Consider the following 17,083-nt stretch of genomic DNA (forward strand, 5'->3'; position numbering starts at 1 on the left):
TTTTTATGTAATCTGATTAACCATGCTAATCCATCTATTGTAGAAGACACCTTTACAGTCTGCAACTAAAGCCCACTTAACAAATAACAGAAGATGGATCAGCATAAGAAAGCATTAAACTTGTTTTGCTTACAGATTTACAGCAAATGGGAGTTTGTAGCCTACCTCACTCAGGTACGTCGTGTAGTCTTTTTCAGTTAAGAAGTCAATGTCTCTAGAGGTCACGATTCCCACTAGTTTGCTTCCCATCTTCCCAGTTTCTGTGATTGGGATACCTGAAAATCCATGGCGGATTTTTGCTTCAAAGACATCTCCCACTGTGTGCATAGGGCTCATCACCACTGGGTCTGTGATGAATCCCTGCTCGAATTTCTGCATGACCAGAGGAACAGAATAAGGAAGGTTGGCTAAAAGCCACATAACAGGGTCTACATAAGGTCATTGATGTCCATTACGATCTAGATCATCTTCCGCTCTTACACACTTCAACTGTTACAATCAACAACTTCACTGAACACGTTTTCAGATTGGTTTTAAAGTCTTACCTATGGGAAAGCCATACTATCTCAACACCACTTGTCTCTCACAAACACAAGACAGAAGTAGAGTATAGCATCTTCAAAATATTCCACAAGTTTGAGGCATTGGATATTACCGTGCATCATGACACTGAAATCACCACCCAACATTATGGCCACTGTGTTGAGGGAACAAAGCACTATGTACCTTGATGTGCTGCCTCTTCAAAACAGAGTACACCAGATTGGAAATTAAATGTACATGTTTTTCCAAACCTTTAGACACAGTTGGCTACAGGAACCATAGCCTTTTTAGAAAGAGCAGTTTTTATCAGCCATTGTGAAGCAGCAGATTATTCCCAAGATCCAACAGTTTTATTTTCTAACAGATTGTTACAAGTTTGTTTTAGTAAGACTCCTGTTAGCATGCATTCCAACAAAAGCTTCCAGTGAAGTTGAAAAAGAAAAAGCATTTAAAAACAGGCACAAGTATGACCACCCCCCCCCCCCTCACCAGCAGCCAATGTCTGTATTCTTCACTATATCTATAATAAGTTATTGAGCAACAGTTGTGGATCTGCTGCTGAAGAATCAATAACCAAATCTGTAGTGATCAGTGCACAGTTCAGGTTTCTTGCTAAAATATTACTGCAGACTTGAGCAAGAAGGAAGAGCAATAAACATTTGTATAGTTGGAGGCATACAAAAATATAAAATTAACAGCTTCATTCCACAGGTGGATTTAGGTTCGCCCAAAAACTATGTCTGCAGTGAGATATACATGTTGCCAGCAGAAAATCAAATTAACTCACATTTTTATGTGCAATAATTATTAGAAAGGCAGCAATCCCGTTTACTTCAGTTCAAACTAATTGGCACTCATTTTCACTACAGAATTAGCAACACATCTCAGCCCATCGAAAATGTTCCATTAGTTAATAACCTGACGGGTCATAACATTCTTCCGTACTGCATACCGTAAAGAAAACTGGCATGTTAGTAACTGCTCGAAAAGCACCCTCTTCAAATTAGGATCGATTAACAGGACTGGTTTTTGCAAATGTTCTAGTTGTGTAGTAGACAGATGTTCAATGTTACACGGAATGTTGGAAGTGGAAAAATCTAATGGTTACTGTATGGGCAACAAATGTATGCGATTCAAATAGCTTGTCTGATGGGTCAGCTCTCTTATTTACACATTCAACTCCGTCTTATGGTTTTAGCAGTTACAACATACAGCACTGAAGAACTGTTAGGTTTGCACAATAACAAAATACCCAGCACTAACACATAAGAACCATTGCGCTGTCAAAGGTTACTTTTTTATTAGTAATATATTTGGCATAACGTGTAACTGGCAGGCTACTTCTGAGCTCCTCGGAGACAAAAGGGGACAAAAGAAGAGAAAGGGACGGAAGTGGCAAAGATCGAAACTGTTACATTCACAGAACCAAGATGGTTGCATTCAAGCTCCCGTTACCCAGAAGATCAGTGCGATTTCAATGAGCAGTCCAAAGTAAGACAGGAGATAAGGGAGTAAGTCTGACAGAACAGTATTCATATTTAACAAATGGCACTTTGCACACAATTTAAATAGAAGATAAAGGCTCTTTCGATCATCTCTCAATGTCTTGAGTTTGTGAAATGGATAACAAATGCACAGTCAGCTGGCTCTGCTGCCAGAAGGACGACCTTACCAATAGGGCTCGCCCTTCACTGTCTAACCAACACTGCAGCAGCCACAGTTACGTACACTGTATTTCACAGAACGGAACTATTGATAAACACTGCGTGATCAAAAATACGTTGGTTACAATATTTAGAACTGCCTCACCAACTGTTACAGTCCGGTAGTGCTGTGATTAACAGAAGCTAACCAATAATAATCTATTTCAAGGCCCATTTAACCATTATAATACTACTTCACAACACCCAAGAGGATTGAAAAAAAACTCACCTTGGCTTTGCGGACTTCATTGGCCTGGAACTCTGGGGTACAGTTATGGTGAATAATTCCAATTCCACCCATTAGCTGTAAAAAAAAAAAAAAGACATAATTAAGGGTTGCAAATTTTCATTTTTACCAGTAACTTAAAAGAGAAACATTGTACAATGCAAACAGTGTGCCTTTCACCAATATCTACAGGGTGAGCATATTGTGCAATAACTCTGAAGAGGTAATGTGAAGACAGTCCTGGACTCCTTGCACATCTCACACAACGAACTGATCCTGGCCTCACTTTACATTTGCTAATATGGAGCCCATAACCATATTTTCTGCTTTGCACTCACTTCTCTTTACTGACCTCAACTACAAATGAAAATATATTGGACAATAGAATAAATGCATGAGCTGGAACTGCATCTCCTTCAAAATCTTGAAAGCGAAGATTACTAACCTTTGCATTCTTAATCCTTCGTTCCTTTGGTTACACAAGTTCAACTTGCTCTCACAAAATGGTAATGAATTGTTATTTCTGTGCACTTTAAACGTTTAGAACACTAGAATTCAAGAATCTCATCAAATGAAGTATTGGATTTGTCATAATCGGTTTAGATCCATTCACCACTTAAAGGGCACATTTACATTTTTCATGATAAGACAGGATTTTTAAATATTTCATCTCTTAATAAATTTAAAAAGTGCATGTGATTTTAAAAGCTTGTGAGTTGATCTGTAAAAGACAATGACGCATCTAAACTGAAATACATTCCCAACTAACTCAAGAAATCTAACTTCCTTTTCCAAAGCAAAACACAGAAATGCACTGGTGGATTACAGAAAATGCACCAGGTTTGGAAGCTTTTTAAAGTTGCACATATTAAAACCATAGCCCTGGAACTCATCTGTAACACTAGCCACATTATATGTATGCTGATGGTTCACTTGGTCAGGTGGAGTAATGCTCAAAAGACCAGTGGATTTCAGATCAAGCAACTGCATTTTTAAGCCCAAATAAAGTAAATAGTTGTCTATCATATCATGACATACTTATAGAAACGCCATCTTCATTGGCACTGGGTAAACAAGGTCGTGGTAGTGGAGGAGCTACCAGAACATCACAAAGTTGGGGCACAAGGTTTCTATTAGAAGGATTGGCAAACACTTGAATTTGCCCAAACTACACAAGTAGCGAGTATACAATTATATATAGGTATATTGGGTGGGACCTGTGATGGATAAATCTGTGTAGACCAACATAATGAGGCAGCTAGCACACTATTCCCCAACTGAGAGAATGCCTACAAGTTGACAGAGGTATGAAGGAGAGTAAGAGGAACTCTGAGTGATGGCTGTGGGCAATGATAGACATTAGGTTGTGCAGCTGAGATCCAAGGCTGTTTTTAGGCTTTCTAGAATACACAAGACGCATTTCCTGTGGCTGTTAAATCTCACAGGGGTAGTAAGCAAAGAACAGTGATTTAAAAAGATGAGTTAGTCAGTTGCAAAATGGAATACAAATGGATGTTCCCATCTGGACTGAACTCTCAACAATGAGCAAAACCAGCATCACATTACATCACAGATCCATAGGAACAACAATTTTCCAGTCCACACCAGGCAAAGCAGAAGCCACAGCAAACAACCAAGAGAAACAGTTTAGACCCAGGAAAGACTCCGGAGTAATGAACAGATGATGATGAATGACACCACTATAAATTGCCATGTCAAACAGAAAGTATATCATTTAGGGATTAAAAATCGTAGGCCAAGGTTTAGAGCAGAATAATTTAGCATGTGAATAAGAACTATGACGATTAAGGAGGATGCCAGAACAGTCTTTAAGGTTTAGTGTCATTATACACCATATGTTCTTGTATGGTCATACATCAAGGCTGTTCTTGTGGTGCGACTGCTTATTTTTCTCAATTTCACTTCTTCCTTTTTTGGTTTTATGATCCTTATTTTGATTTACCAATAGGTGCTTGATAAAATACGAGTTGTAACTGCTAGGAAAAGGTTGGTTTTCAAATATAGTTTAGGATTTTCTAATGCTGGGTTGGTTGGTAAAATTTCAATGAGAGCAGAGAATGCAAACAAAGATTTCCAGGACTACAGTTTATGTATTTTATGAAGTTCGACTTGCCTGCCATGATTTCAGCAGTCACAACCTAGATAGCATCTACAGGTAAAACATAAAACGATCAGAATGTGGACGGTTGGGGGCACTTGAAATGTTAAGGGGTTGAATTTATGTAAACATGGGACAACAAGCTAAGAAAGAACACACTTATTTATGGGATTACTTATTTGCCTTTGCTACACAATTTGCCTGTATATCTTCAGGCTTCAGCTTGCCACTATAACACACCATTACAAAAGAAGACAAGCAGGGCTCCAATGCAAGTATAAGGCATAAAAGCAAGGGTGTGCGTATTACAAGTCTGTGTGTGTAAACAAGTAACAGTGGACACGAGGTTCCAGACAGGAATCTGAATAATTCAAGTACCACAGTGAGTCAGTAATTCAGTCTACAATGCATTGAAAAAGTTATTTAACCCCTTGCATGCCCTCCCCTTTCCCCGCCCAGTGCCGCGCCTTCCATTAGCGGGCGGAGTTCATGACGAGCTGGACTCGTCATGGGCACAGCGCCACCGCAGCCCATGACAAGTCCAGCTCGTCATGGGCACTGAAGGGGTTAAGAAAAGGGTCATGGAAACAGGGCTGGAGATACTTTAGGGCTTGTCACCATCAAGCTAGGCAGTGCTTTCGCTTTACATTCTCTTAAACAAAGATTATAGTTTCACCATACATTCAAGGAACAGCATTGTCATTCAGTCTGAAAGGAGATTACTAAAAAATAATGTCACGTCTGTATGACATTGTACTCCATTATAATCCCGAGGGAGTGAGGCTATGCAGGCTTAAGGGGTGCACCTTTGAAGAGTTTGAATAAATAAAATTTAAAAAAAAAATCACAAACCTAATAAAAGAATCTGTGGTAAGCCCCAAGGTGTGCTGCAACATCTAAAACAGTTAGCCTGCGTTGTTATAACTGTGGAGAGCCCAAATATATGATCATGGACAGGTGCTTTCCTATTCACAAAGAGCACAGTAATATACGGACTACATTCATTTATATACCATTTCCCTTGTATTTCTTTACATTTTGTTGCCATTTTTCACATAGGTTACGGTAAAACTGACATGTTATCATATATATGTGTGCACACCCAGCCCCCCCACTGAATACTCATCTTTGAGCCTCTAACATATGTTAGAAGTAAGAGATGTGCTGCTGACTTACCGCCATTGCAATGGCCATATCAGATTCTGTGACAGTGTCCATGGGCGATGAGATTAGAGGGGTTTTCAGGGTAATCTTTCGAGTAAGAGCCGAGGTTAAATCCTGCAATAAACATGAGAAGTGGATAAACAGTCCATTCAGACATTCCTAGTCTCAAATATCAATTAATTTCACATTCAATTTTAACATTATCCACACTACAACATATGTTAGGATATGGGGAATTTCTAAAGCGCACGACACCCTGGGGCATCTCGGCGCTGTACCTAGTAGAAGTCCGAGGAGAAAAAAAAGACGAGACGGGAGAGCGATTACCAGCGATCAGAACAGAAAGGTTTTCAGTTGTTTCCTGAAAGTACGGAGAGAAGTACATCCACAAATGGAAATAGGTAGCATATTCCAATAGCGAGGGGCAAGATACGAGAAAGCCTTTCCCCCGGAACGGGAGAGACGTATTCGGGGGACCGTCAGGAGCCCAAGGAAATTTGATCTCAAGTTGCGGGACAAAGTCTGTTTAGCGAGCCTTCTTAACAGATATTTGGGGCCTTTGCCATGTTGGGCGTTGTACGCAAGACAGCAGGTTTTAAAGTATGATCGTTTGCCGACCGGAAGCCAGTGGAGGTCTCGTAGTAGAGGGGCTGAAGGAGAGCCCGCAGGACGGTTTAGAATCATTCGGGCGGCGGTATTTTGGATGACCAACAGTTTAAGCAGCGTCGAACCGAATTCAGCCAGCAAGGCATTTCCGTAGACGAGGCGGCTGATCACCATGGCCTGGACTAGGGTTCTGCGATGCTTGATGGGGAGGTAGGGCAGGATCCTCCCTAAGAGACGAAGGCTGAAGTAGCAGGAACTTGAGATCGCTGCTATGTGTTCTTTCATGGATAAAGCCCGGTCAAGTTTAAACCCCAGGTTTTTCACTACTTGTTTAGGGGGAGGGGCGACACCCAGCTCAGAAGGCCACCAATCATGGGTCCAGAAAAGAGGGGCTTTCCCTATTAGGATGATTTCAGTCTTGCTTGGATTCAATTGGAGACAATTTTCCGTCATCCAATTAGAAATGGCGAGCATGCCAGCCGAGAAGCGTAAATATTTTGATTCTACGTCAGGGTTAATTTTGAAGATAAGCTGGGTGTTGTCTGCGTACGAGACTATCTCAAATCCAAATGACTACTACTTTAGTTAATGGGGACATGTAGACATTAAACAGTGTGGGACTGAGGCAGGAACCCTGGATTACATCTTTGTCCAGACAGGACTTCTCTGAGCGGTAGGGCACTAGCATGATTGTTTGATATCTGTCAGAGAGAAAATTCTGCAGCCATTTTAGGGCTTGATCTTGGATGCCGCAAGAAAGTAATCTCTCCACCAGCTTGGAGTGTGCGATGGTGTTAAACGCGGCGGAGAGATCCAGGAGGACCAGGATTACTGATCCTCCAGCGTCCATTTCTCGCCTCAGTGAATCGGTCACCGCCAGGATTGCGGTTTCGGTGCTGAATCCCGGACAGAATCCGGATTGTGATGGATCCAAAAGGTTATTGGACTCCAAATAGAGACTCAGCTGTCTGTTTATAGCCGATTCGAGTAGTTTTCCCAACAAGGGTAGCAGAGATATGGGGCGGTAGTTACTATGTACCTGGGGGTCCGCAGACGGTTTTTTCAAAATACGGCGAACGTATGCTTCCTTCCAAGTGGGGGAAATTATGCCCGAGTTGATGGAACAATTGAAGATTCCTTGGATTTCCTGGGCACAGCATGAAGCTAAAAGGGCCATAATTCTGGGAGGGCAGAGGTCACTGGGTGAGCCCGATTTAGCAGAGGAACATAAAGGACTGTTTGCCTGCTTGAGACAAATGTTTGAGAGCTCAAACTACAGGGCCAAACTAGCATTGGCAAAGCCAATAAGTCTCGCCTATGGGTGAACTAATTGCTTTGCTAATCGGGTAGGTGCACAACTAGAGTCACTGGGATGACAAATATTTAAACAATAAAAAGTACTATAAAGCAGCCAAGGCAGTAAGCATCATAGGACTTTTTCCTTGAAGCAACAAGGACAAGAGGTTGGAGGGGAAGAAGCCACACACACTGGTTCCTTCACAGTGATTAGTTTAAAAATGTTTACCGTCCTGGTGACTAATTGTGCTTCTAAACCCAATTGCCAAATCAATAGCTCGCCCATAGACAAGACCTATTGGTTTTTCCAATGCTTGCTAAAGCCTATCAACATTCCTGTGTGAGCTTGGGGAGTTACAAGCACACATGATTTCTAGCGAGCATAAAAAATGAGTGAAAGCAAAGGGGGAAAACCAGAAAATTTTACCGAAATGTGAATTTATAGGCAGTAGTCTCCAGTGCAAGTCTCCGGTAACGATTTAAGATCACTGCTTTTAATAGGAAACCTATGAATCTCCTCTAGTTAGCTATAGTTCATATAAAAAGATAAGCAGACGAGATCTATTGTTTATACAGGATGTTAATAATGTCGATTAGGCATCCATTTAGTTGAAGCGACGCGGACGGGAGATGGGAAGGCAAGAAGGAAAACGGGTGGTGGGGGGGTAGGAGGGGGAATAAGCCACACAGATCTCATGCAAAAGTTAAAATGTGTATATAACGTCATATTAACATCAGCCACAAGAGGTCCCGAGGCAAATGGGAACGAGAAAGAAGCAGCAAAACAGTAAAGAAAATTAAAAATTATAATAAATAAAATAAAAAAAACCTTAATCACAGTGCGAGCAACAGAAACGTCCGGGGGCAGCAAAAAGGAGAAAGGGTGGATAGCAGAGGAATGATGCAACACGGGCTAAAAACATTTAGAACAAAGTACTAATTAATGAATAATTAATCGGTGCTTGGTCCATGCACCGGAGGAAACCAGAAGTGCCCCTGGCCTGTGCTGTCTAATTAGAAGTCCGCAAGGAAGAAGTCACACGGAAGCCAATGAACTGTGAGCAATGACGGGCTCAAAACCCTTTTTGCAAACAATAGTGTCTCACAAGCAAAAGCATGCGATAGCGCATGGGTACTCACAAATACTTCGCCCAAAAGCCGCAAAGTACTGTCTGTGGCATGCCGGTGGGCCCACTGATGCCAGCATTGCGAGGGTTAAGGTGATGAACGGTAAGCCTAGGGGATGCGAAGCACATGCATGGTGTGGACAACAAACCGAGCCTTCATGTGACTTATTTCTGCCACCAACGCTCTATTATGCACCAAGAAAAAAAGTCAAAGCAACGCTCATGCATGTTAATAAAAGACACTTTTTTTTCAAATTTGCTTAAAGTTTCATGTTTTTACATGTTTAGTATAAGAGGTCTTTAAAACTAAAGTTGTTCCTAAGGATAAGTTGCCCAAGACACCTTCTTTTCTTCTTTACCGTTACTTTAGCTAACATGTAAATAAAGTAACCCTGGGTGTAGTTTGCGTAGTAGCACAACGCGTAGCTACGCGAAGTGCACTATGCACGCTACGCGAACTGCGTAGTGTGAGGGAAATGCTGTCCGCACTGTGCAATCATTGCAAACGGCATCTTGCACAGTGCAAGCGGTCGTTTTCTGCCGCTCGAGGAGATTTGTACTCGAGCGGCAGCTTTCGCAACGTGAACTGGTAGTTTCTCATGCCGAGCGGTCGCGAGCATACGCGACCACTCGCAATGAGAAACCTGACCTCCATGCGTTGATAATCGCCGGGATGTTGATTTTGCTCGCTCGCGGTCGCCAACTTCACGTTGAGGACCGCGAGCAAGCAAAAAATGCCCGCTACTCATTTTTGCACTGCGCTACGTGCAATTGGCGTAGAGCGTAGTAGTGCAAACTACGCACACTCCGCGAGCGTATTGTAGTACTACCCCAGGGTTAAAATGAAGGAAACACGTTTGTTTCACAGGTATCTGAATGTTCCTGCTTTTTCAAGTGAACAGCAATCCAGTGCTGAAAACAAGGAACAAAAAGGTTTATTGTACTAGATGCCTCAACCAGGCAACCGTACATGAAGACACTGCATTCAGTGTGTCACTTGATGCAGTAATTTCAGGGATGCTGCCAATTCATGACAACCTATACAAAGTATGACCATTTGACGATGGGCGTTTCCGGCTTGCAGTCATTACATGAGGTACGTACGTAGAGGTCCCTTAAAGACAGGACATATTCCTCGTCTGTGTGTTAGCTGTTGTCACGTACAGAATGTGTGTCTAGTGTTTGTGTGAAAAGAGTCTGTGAGAGTGCCTGGTGTGTTTGTGCGTGCAAGGTAAGTGTGAACACACTCTTGCGAGAGAGAATGAAAGGGTTGTCTGGGTAGGGCACAAATAGCACTTAGGTGGTATGTTTTAGTCCTGCTTCAAAGAGAATGATAAGGCAAGCATTGAATAGATGGCGACACCGATAAAAATGACATTTCCTGCAGCGCAAAGTAGGTGTAAATGTGACAGCATGTGTCTGAAAGCACAGACTGCTTTGCTTTAGGCGGCGAATTTTACCTAACCAAAGATGGTCCATAGACACTTTGGCAACACTTGCTAAGACGCTAGGAAACCGCCAGGCTGCAGCGCGTGTGGGAACCGAAGCCCGGGGGCACCAGTATCACCACCCCCGCCAGCACACACACCCAGGTGCGCAGACACACGATGGGCTTTGGGCCTGCAGAATCGGGAGGGGAGGAACGCGATGTGGTCTGGAAATCAGCAGAGCAAGAAAAAGCAAAACTAATCCAGGCAACAGAGAAAAGCCACGTTGAATTAATCTACAATGCTGCCTAACGCGATCTCCGAGGTGAGGCGGGTTCAAAGTGCACTGGGTGAGAGCGCCCAAGTGCAGCTTACACGTAACAAGCGGCAGTGAAAGCGATAGTTTTTTTGTTGCTATGACAACGAAAGCATCGCAAGATGGCGTTGGACTGTCCACAGTCCGTAGGGACACCCGCATGCTGTCTGCTTTGGACAGATGGCGAGAGCAGCCATCTTTGTCCATGCTGGCACGAGCCCACGGGGAGAATTGATTCCAAAAGGTCCTCTCTGGCGAGAGCAGCGCATGCGCTGCTCTCGCCAGGCAAGTCCTAAAAACAGTACAGGGACAGTAACAGGAGTGGACCACACCCGCAACATTTAGAACTATGCACATTCATTCTACTTCTCGACATGGCACACGTACTATGAGCTTTAGGCGATAATGCTCTCAGATTTGAGCTAGTTAGTTCCCTTCTGCCAAGTACTTGTAAACAATGCTTTCAGAAATGAGCCCAGCAGCCTGCCCGCAGGGACCCGAATGTCCCCGCCGGCCGTGTCCGGGTATTCCACGTCTAGGGAGGAATATAAGGGCACAGAGACAGAGGTAAAAGGCCCCGAGTTTCATTCCATGACTGATGCAGGATCGAGCAGCTAGCGCCAAAGCTGCTACTTCAGAGCTCGCACATATGTTTGCAGAGCTGCTTAGGGAGCCCTAGGTGGCTCTTCATTACAGGCTGGCAGGCTTTCCATGCCCAGAAGTGACGGTACGGATTGTACAAGAGTGTGATGGGTAGGCACGGAAACACGGTGAAAGCCAACCACTATTTGTAACCTGCCACTCCAGCGCCACTGTCAAAACCCCTGCAGTCGAGCAGACAGACACCCTGCACTTAAAATGTGACAGAGCTAAAAAAAAAACAAGGAGGTGGCTAGAGAATATGAAACACCGCCGTCTTTTAGTATTTGTTTTGACGTATTAAAATAAATATAAAAAGCGCACCCTACTAACATGTGTGTCGGCATTAGGAGAGTCGCACGCAAATGACATGTCGGCGGCTTTTACTCTTCAAGGGGTCGTGAAAGCTGAAAACGGCTACAGTTGCGTCAAGGCAGCTGCACGGTTTTAAGAGGTAGCCTGGATGCAGGCGGTAAGGCCATAGTCGTGTTACACAGATGCTGCTTTTCTCGGACACTGCTCCATGCTGTGTAGCATGTGCAGAGAGCTTCCGGTCTTGTAAAACCGTGCCCTGGTGTAGCCAGAGACACTGTGTGAAACGCAGACTCCCTTTCATAATCAGATTCCTTCACAGCGCATCCCGGAACCGATAGAGAAATAAACATTACGCATCTTGCATGAGGTACCGCAGAACAACATGCGTGCTGATGGACACCCTTGGCTCTCGTGTAAGGCTCTCTTCACGTGTTCTGGTGAAACACGTTACCGAATGAGTGTCAGTTAGAACATGACCCCTTCTTGCCCAGTACACTTCCCTCCCGTGCCATTGACGACAGAGGATACGCAGGCACGTATCGTCCCTTTCATGTCATTGGGGAGAGACGCGTGAAGTGCAGCACAAAAGGGGAAAGGAGGGGTACAAACTGTGGCAGAGTAGGAGCGCCCAGTAGCCTATGGTGGGCATCAGCGAATAGCCTCCTGGACAGGCTAGAGGGTGCGGAAACTGCAGGCTGCCCTTTGCGCGGACCGTCAGTGCCACCTTTTGAGGAGTCTTGGGATGTGTGAGCAGGCCGGGGGTTGGGGCCCTTCTGCCTGTTACTATGTGCGTGTGTGTGTATCCATGCAAAGTGGTGATTGGCGAGAAAAGAAGGGAGCGAGACTCGAGACGGGCAGAGTTAAGGCAACAAGGGCAGGGCTTGCACCACACCAATCTCTGCGCCTATCCCAAACACCAGGCTGGGGACGCAGATACCCGGCTCTCACCACAGCCGTCTCTTCTCTTCCAATCAATTCAATTTTTTATTTTTTTTTCAATTAAAAAAACTTGATGTTGCACCAAGGATATTGTGCTGGATAACTAAACACTTATAAGGTCCCAAAGGCGAGACCTATTGGCTATACCAATGCTTGTTTCTATATGAAAACAATCAACAATATTCATAGTAGGAGGGTGGTCTTTCTTCCCTTTCATTAAAACAAGCAAATTAATGTAGTCTCTTTTCAGTTGTTGCAGCTTGAGGCATTCAATACGGTCTCATCTGGGGAGACAAGCCATGCAAAATATATTGGTGGGTTATTTCTGGTTTATTGCCAGTGGGTTCTCCTCCCTGTCCAAGTCTCCATGTAATAAAAATACAGAAATGACACAGAAGGTGTGGAGTTGGCGATGCAATGACCCCTCCCTTGGCTTGGCCTGGTTATGTGAGCTGGAGTCAGAGAGGAGGTGCACTGACTGCCAGCAGCAGCGACTAGGACAGTCCAGCTGTCGGTTGCTCCCTTGCCTCCCCAACAGCGGATTCTGTCTGGACACTGACGGAACCGCCACCCGATGTCTGCTGCTACGGAGACCCCGGGCCAGAAGCGCAGCACCCGGAAAGGAGGTACCCCGCTGCTGTCTTCCACCCGCATCACCCGGTTACAGAAGGAGGAACTGCAGGACCTCAATGACAGACTTACGATCTACATCAATAAGGTGCGCTCGCTCGAGTCAGAGAACGCTGGATTGCGACTGCGCATCACTGAATTCAAAGAGACAGTGAAACGTGAGGTGAGGGGCATCAAGTCGGCTTATGAGGTGGAGCTTGGGGATGCGCGTAAAACCCTGGATTCTGTGGCTAAGGAGCGTGTGCGCGCCTGCAGCTCGAGCTCAGCAAAGTGCGCGAGGACTACAAGGAGTTGAAGGCCAGGTAAGGCAACTGTGAAGCTAGCAGGGTAGGATAGGGTGCTAATTCTACTGTGCTTTTCCCTGGTGGCCTGGAGCCCTTGGAACTGGTTTTCAAAGCACAAGACCACTCCTGGTATACCTGTCACTTTCCTCAGCTCAGCAGGGTTAATTGCAGCAGCCATATGGTGGCTGCAAGAGAGTGGGAAAGAGAGAAAGGTAGAGAGAAAGAGAGAAGTGACAGGAGGAAAGAAGGAGAGAGGGAATGGGTGGCTGGAAAGAGAGCTTGGGCGGGGAAACCAAGAGAGAGGGGCAGGTCTGAATATCTTTGCCAAGGCCGATTTTGGTTCCCTTGTCTGGGGCTAGCAACATCTTGTTTTTTTATGGCTCTTTGCACTGCACATGTTGCAGATTGCTAGTGCAATAATTTATTACCACCCACACATACTCATATTTTCAATCTCAATGAAGGAACGGCTGGGTCAATTGTGCCAGGATTCAGGCATGTGACCTTGAGCTCGCAAACAGTTTTGAAGAGACATTGATCTGCGGACTCACTTTGCAGTTACTAACAATAATAATTATTATTGCTGTTATTAATATTTAAATATTAATAACATCCAATAATATTCGCTGTAATATTGGTTAAATAATTACTAGTATCAAATAATCATTCATGTGCACAAATAGTTTTGAAGAGATATTAAACTGCGGAGTCATTTTGAAGTTATGAGAATATTATTAACTCCAATATTAATAGTAGCAAAAATCATGATAATATAATTAGCAGTATTAATGTATTCATTTATGTGCCAGAAAATGTCGGACCAACTAAATTGTCAGTGTGTTAACCGGGTCTGACAGCTGCCAGTCACCGTCAAATTGTTCTTGCAATCCTGACATGCGGAGTCATCTCGAGGGGTTGTAAGTTTCGGGCATGTGTTAGCGTAGTTTGGGTGTGTAAAAGACGCATGCATGGATTAGGTCAGTGAGTACAATACTGAAACTTCAAAATATTTGAAACTTAAGTGGATTTTCTACAAAACTTGAAACAAGCAATAAAAAACACGAGTTTGACAATACCATAATTCACCAGGGTGGAAGGAACTCATTCTAAAATTCCTGTGATTTGAATGCGAGCCTAACAGAACCTAAAGATTGCTAGTGGATTTTGGCTTTCGAGGTCCTACCCCATGCTATTCTCTCCCTAGAATTATTCGAAATTGTACTCCTTTTTCGAGTTTTGTAAGCTGTTGACTATTTTAACATCACTACTGCCACTTCCTTTCATGTAGCGCAGGGAAATCCCGTTGGGATAGCCATGCGCTTTACTTATTTATTTATCATTATCATTTCCCAAAAATCATGACTTGATAAATATGTCTTGAACTTGAGGGGCTCAGACTGCAGCCAGAAATTTACAGCAGGCGCGTCAACCGACTGAGCAAGCTAGCCATCGCCCATTTATTTCATTTACTTCAGAGTAAAAACTTGCTTTCTGAAAAGAGATCACCTGATAAGTGTAGAACAAGAAGCGTGAGCAAAAAGGAGATGGAGAGGGCGGAGTGAGTGAGTGGACGGGACGATATGGGCGAGGAGAGAGGCGCACACGCGCTTGAGAGAGCAGTCAGCTCACTTTCAAGCACTGCACTCGTGCTTACGGCGCGCCCCTGCTCGCTGCCGTAAGGTGGATGCCGCCACGAGTGTGCTTGAAAAGGATCTTCGTTAAAAGAGGTCTGTCTTGAGAGCCCTGTGAAAGGTGCAAATTCTAAAACTGGAACCAGTACCAAAAAGTGCCCCTCTTCAAAACGGACACTTCAAATACAGGACAGCAGCAAGAGCGAATGAGGATGGTGATCAGCCCGAGTACTAAACAGATATTTTACTGTTAGAGGGGTGCCTGGCCCGACTTGCTTAGTTCACTAAAAATCCCCACTATGTGAAAGAGCTACCCTTATATGCAGCAGGAAAGCAGAGAGGAGCACAGCCCCGTGCAGTCTGATGCTTCATCAAGAAAAGTGATGTAAAGGGACCAATAACATCAGTGCAGACTCTTGGCATTCACACCCGTCCAACTTAATCTTGAAATGGCAGCCTTCACAGGTACTATCAAAGGTAAAAGGGGCCGGGCCAATTTGAGCCTGCCGGTCAGTAGTACATGCGATTTAAAAAATAAAATAAAATAAAAAAATTTAAAAACACCAGGACCAGCAGATCCTTTTAGTGGATCTTCATCCATTTGCCAGACAAAAAAAATTGCGATTACCCCAATATGAAAAGGAAGGGAGGCCAACAGGGCACTGCGGTGGGGAAAGCTTGGTTCACAGACTCACTTGAGTTTCATTTCTTTTTTAATGGGCCTGATCTTAGGATTTGACCAGCCTTCAAAAATAAATTTATCAAGATTGTTCATTTTAGTTTGCCTTAGCTTTATTTTTACCCATTTAAACACTTCGGAGCAGAACAATGTGTTTCCTGAAAACATGCCCTTTTCCTAACTTGGTTGTAAATTACTCCAGCATTTCTAGGAGTAAATTTGATTTGTGCATTTGTGAAGCGCACGATTGCCCAGGGGCATGATTTTGAATTGGGGCTTTTGCACTTGTTTCACCCCTGAAGCCACACCAGTGCACTATGGAGGTTTATTTCTTGTACTTTTGTTGCAAGATGAAGCAGAAAACACTGCTCTTGACATGGATATGGTTTCATAATTCTCTTGTCTACCCCTTTCTTGGGAGTGTAGACCATTTTCTTAACTGGGGGTATAACTTAAACAGAGCTCAAAGGACAGAAGGGTCTCTAGTAGGAGTAATTAGAAGTGTTATTTCTTCAGTTGCCAAGCAAAGCAAGCTTAAGCCAAAGAGCACACAACCACTGAACCAAGAGCCTTAATAATGAACATTTGCAATACAAAGACAGCTAGTAGTTTTAAAGCTTCCAATCTCCATGCTCCGGTAGCTTAAGACAGCACAGCTCATGCTACAAAGTTCTTCAGTTGCTGCTTTTACCAACTTAAAAATCTCACATGTATAGACTGGTTTACTCTTATCCTAGGACTAGAATTTGGACCTGCGCCCTGTCGCAATAACATTTACCATCCTGCTCAGCACTTAGTACTCAATGTGTTTACCCAACTTTACAAGAAAGAAAAAAAAAGTATTTAGGTCAACTGAGGTAACACCTGCACTGGCAGCGAGAACACCTGAGGCCCCCTGAATGGAAGGGCTGCACGTCACTTCGTGCATGTTACTATTTACAAAAAAAAAAAAAAAAAAATTTAAAAAACACAGACATGCTGATGGGCTGGTTTCTGAGTGATAACACTATCACAATTATCTAACCACCGACAGAACAGGGTCATGCCCTGAAAACTGACATCAGGCAAGGAACAGATTGTACATGTGCCTACAGTGAAACAGCACATCGCTGACACAAGGTAACTTCATGCCTCTGGGACAGGTTATTTAAATCCCTTAGCTTACATTCGCTTACCATTAAGATTTGTTTTTCACTATTTTAAAACGAAACAGACATATGTATTTAGTTGTATGAACTGAGAGCATACAGAAGCTTTCTAGCGCACAAAACACTAAATTATTGGATGAAGAGTTAACTGTTATTGTTGCGGTGGACGATTTAAGCAAAGCAGCGTCCTACTGCATACATGTTCAAATATTAAAAAACCTGGGTCTTACTCGGACTCCAACAATGGCACAATGAGAAAACAGTCTAGAACATCCTGTGCAGTTACTGTTG

The 17,083-nt window shown here is 43.7% G+C and overlaps 1 protein-coding gene across 9 annotated transcripts in view; it reads right to left on the reverse strand.

Moving 5' to 3' along the window:
• The window catches only part of IMPDH1 (inosine monophosphate dehydrogenase 1), a 330,559-nt gene that overhangs the window by 129,615 nt on the left and 183,861 nt on the right, over positions 1-17,083 (reverse strand). For all 9 annotated transcript variants that reach the window (XM_085653671.1, XM_085653673.1, XM_085653672.1 and 6 more), the window contains 3 exons: positions 5,768-5,869; positions 2,476-2,550; positions 166-372 (listed from right to left, as the gene is read on the reverse strand). In XM_085653671.1, the coding sequence (XP_085509797.1) occupies positions 166-372; positions 2,476-2,550; positions 5,768-5,869 (384 nt within the window). The remainder of the gene's footprint in view (positions 1-165; positions 373-2,475; positions 2,551-5,767; positions 5,870-17,083) is intronic.

Source organism: Triturus cristatus, chromosome 4_1 (assembly GCF_964204655.1).
Source record: "Triturus cristatus chromosome 4_1, aTriCri1.1, whole genome shotgun sequence".
Classification (NCBI taxonomy): Eukaryota; Metazoa; Chordata; class Amphibia; order Caudata; family Salamandridae; genus Triturus; species Triturus cristatus.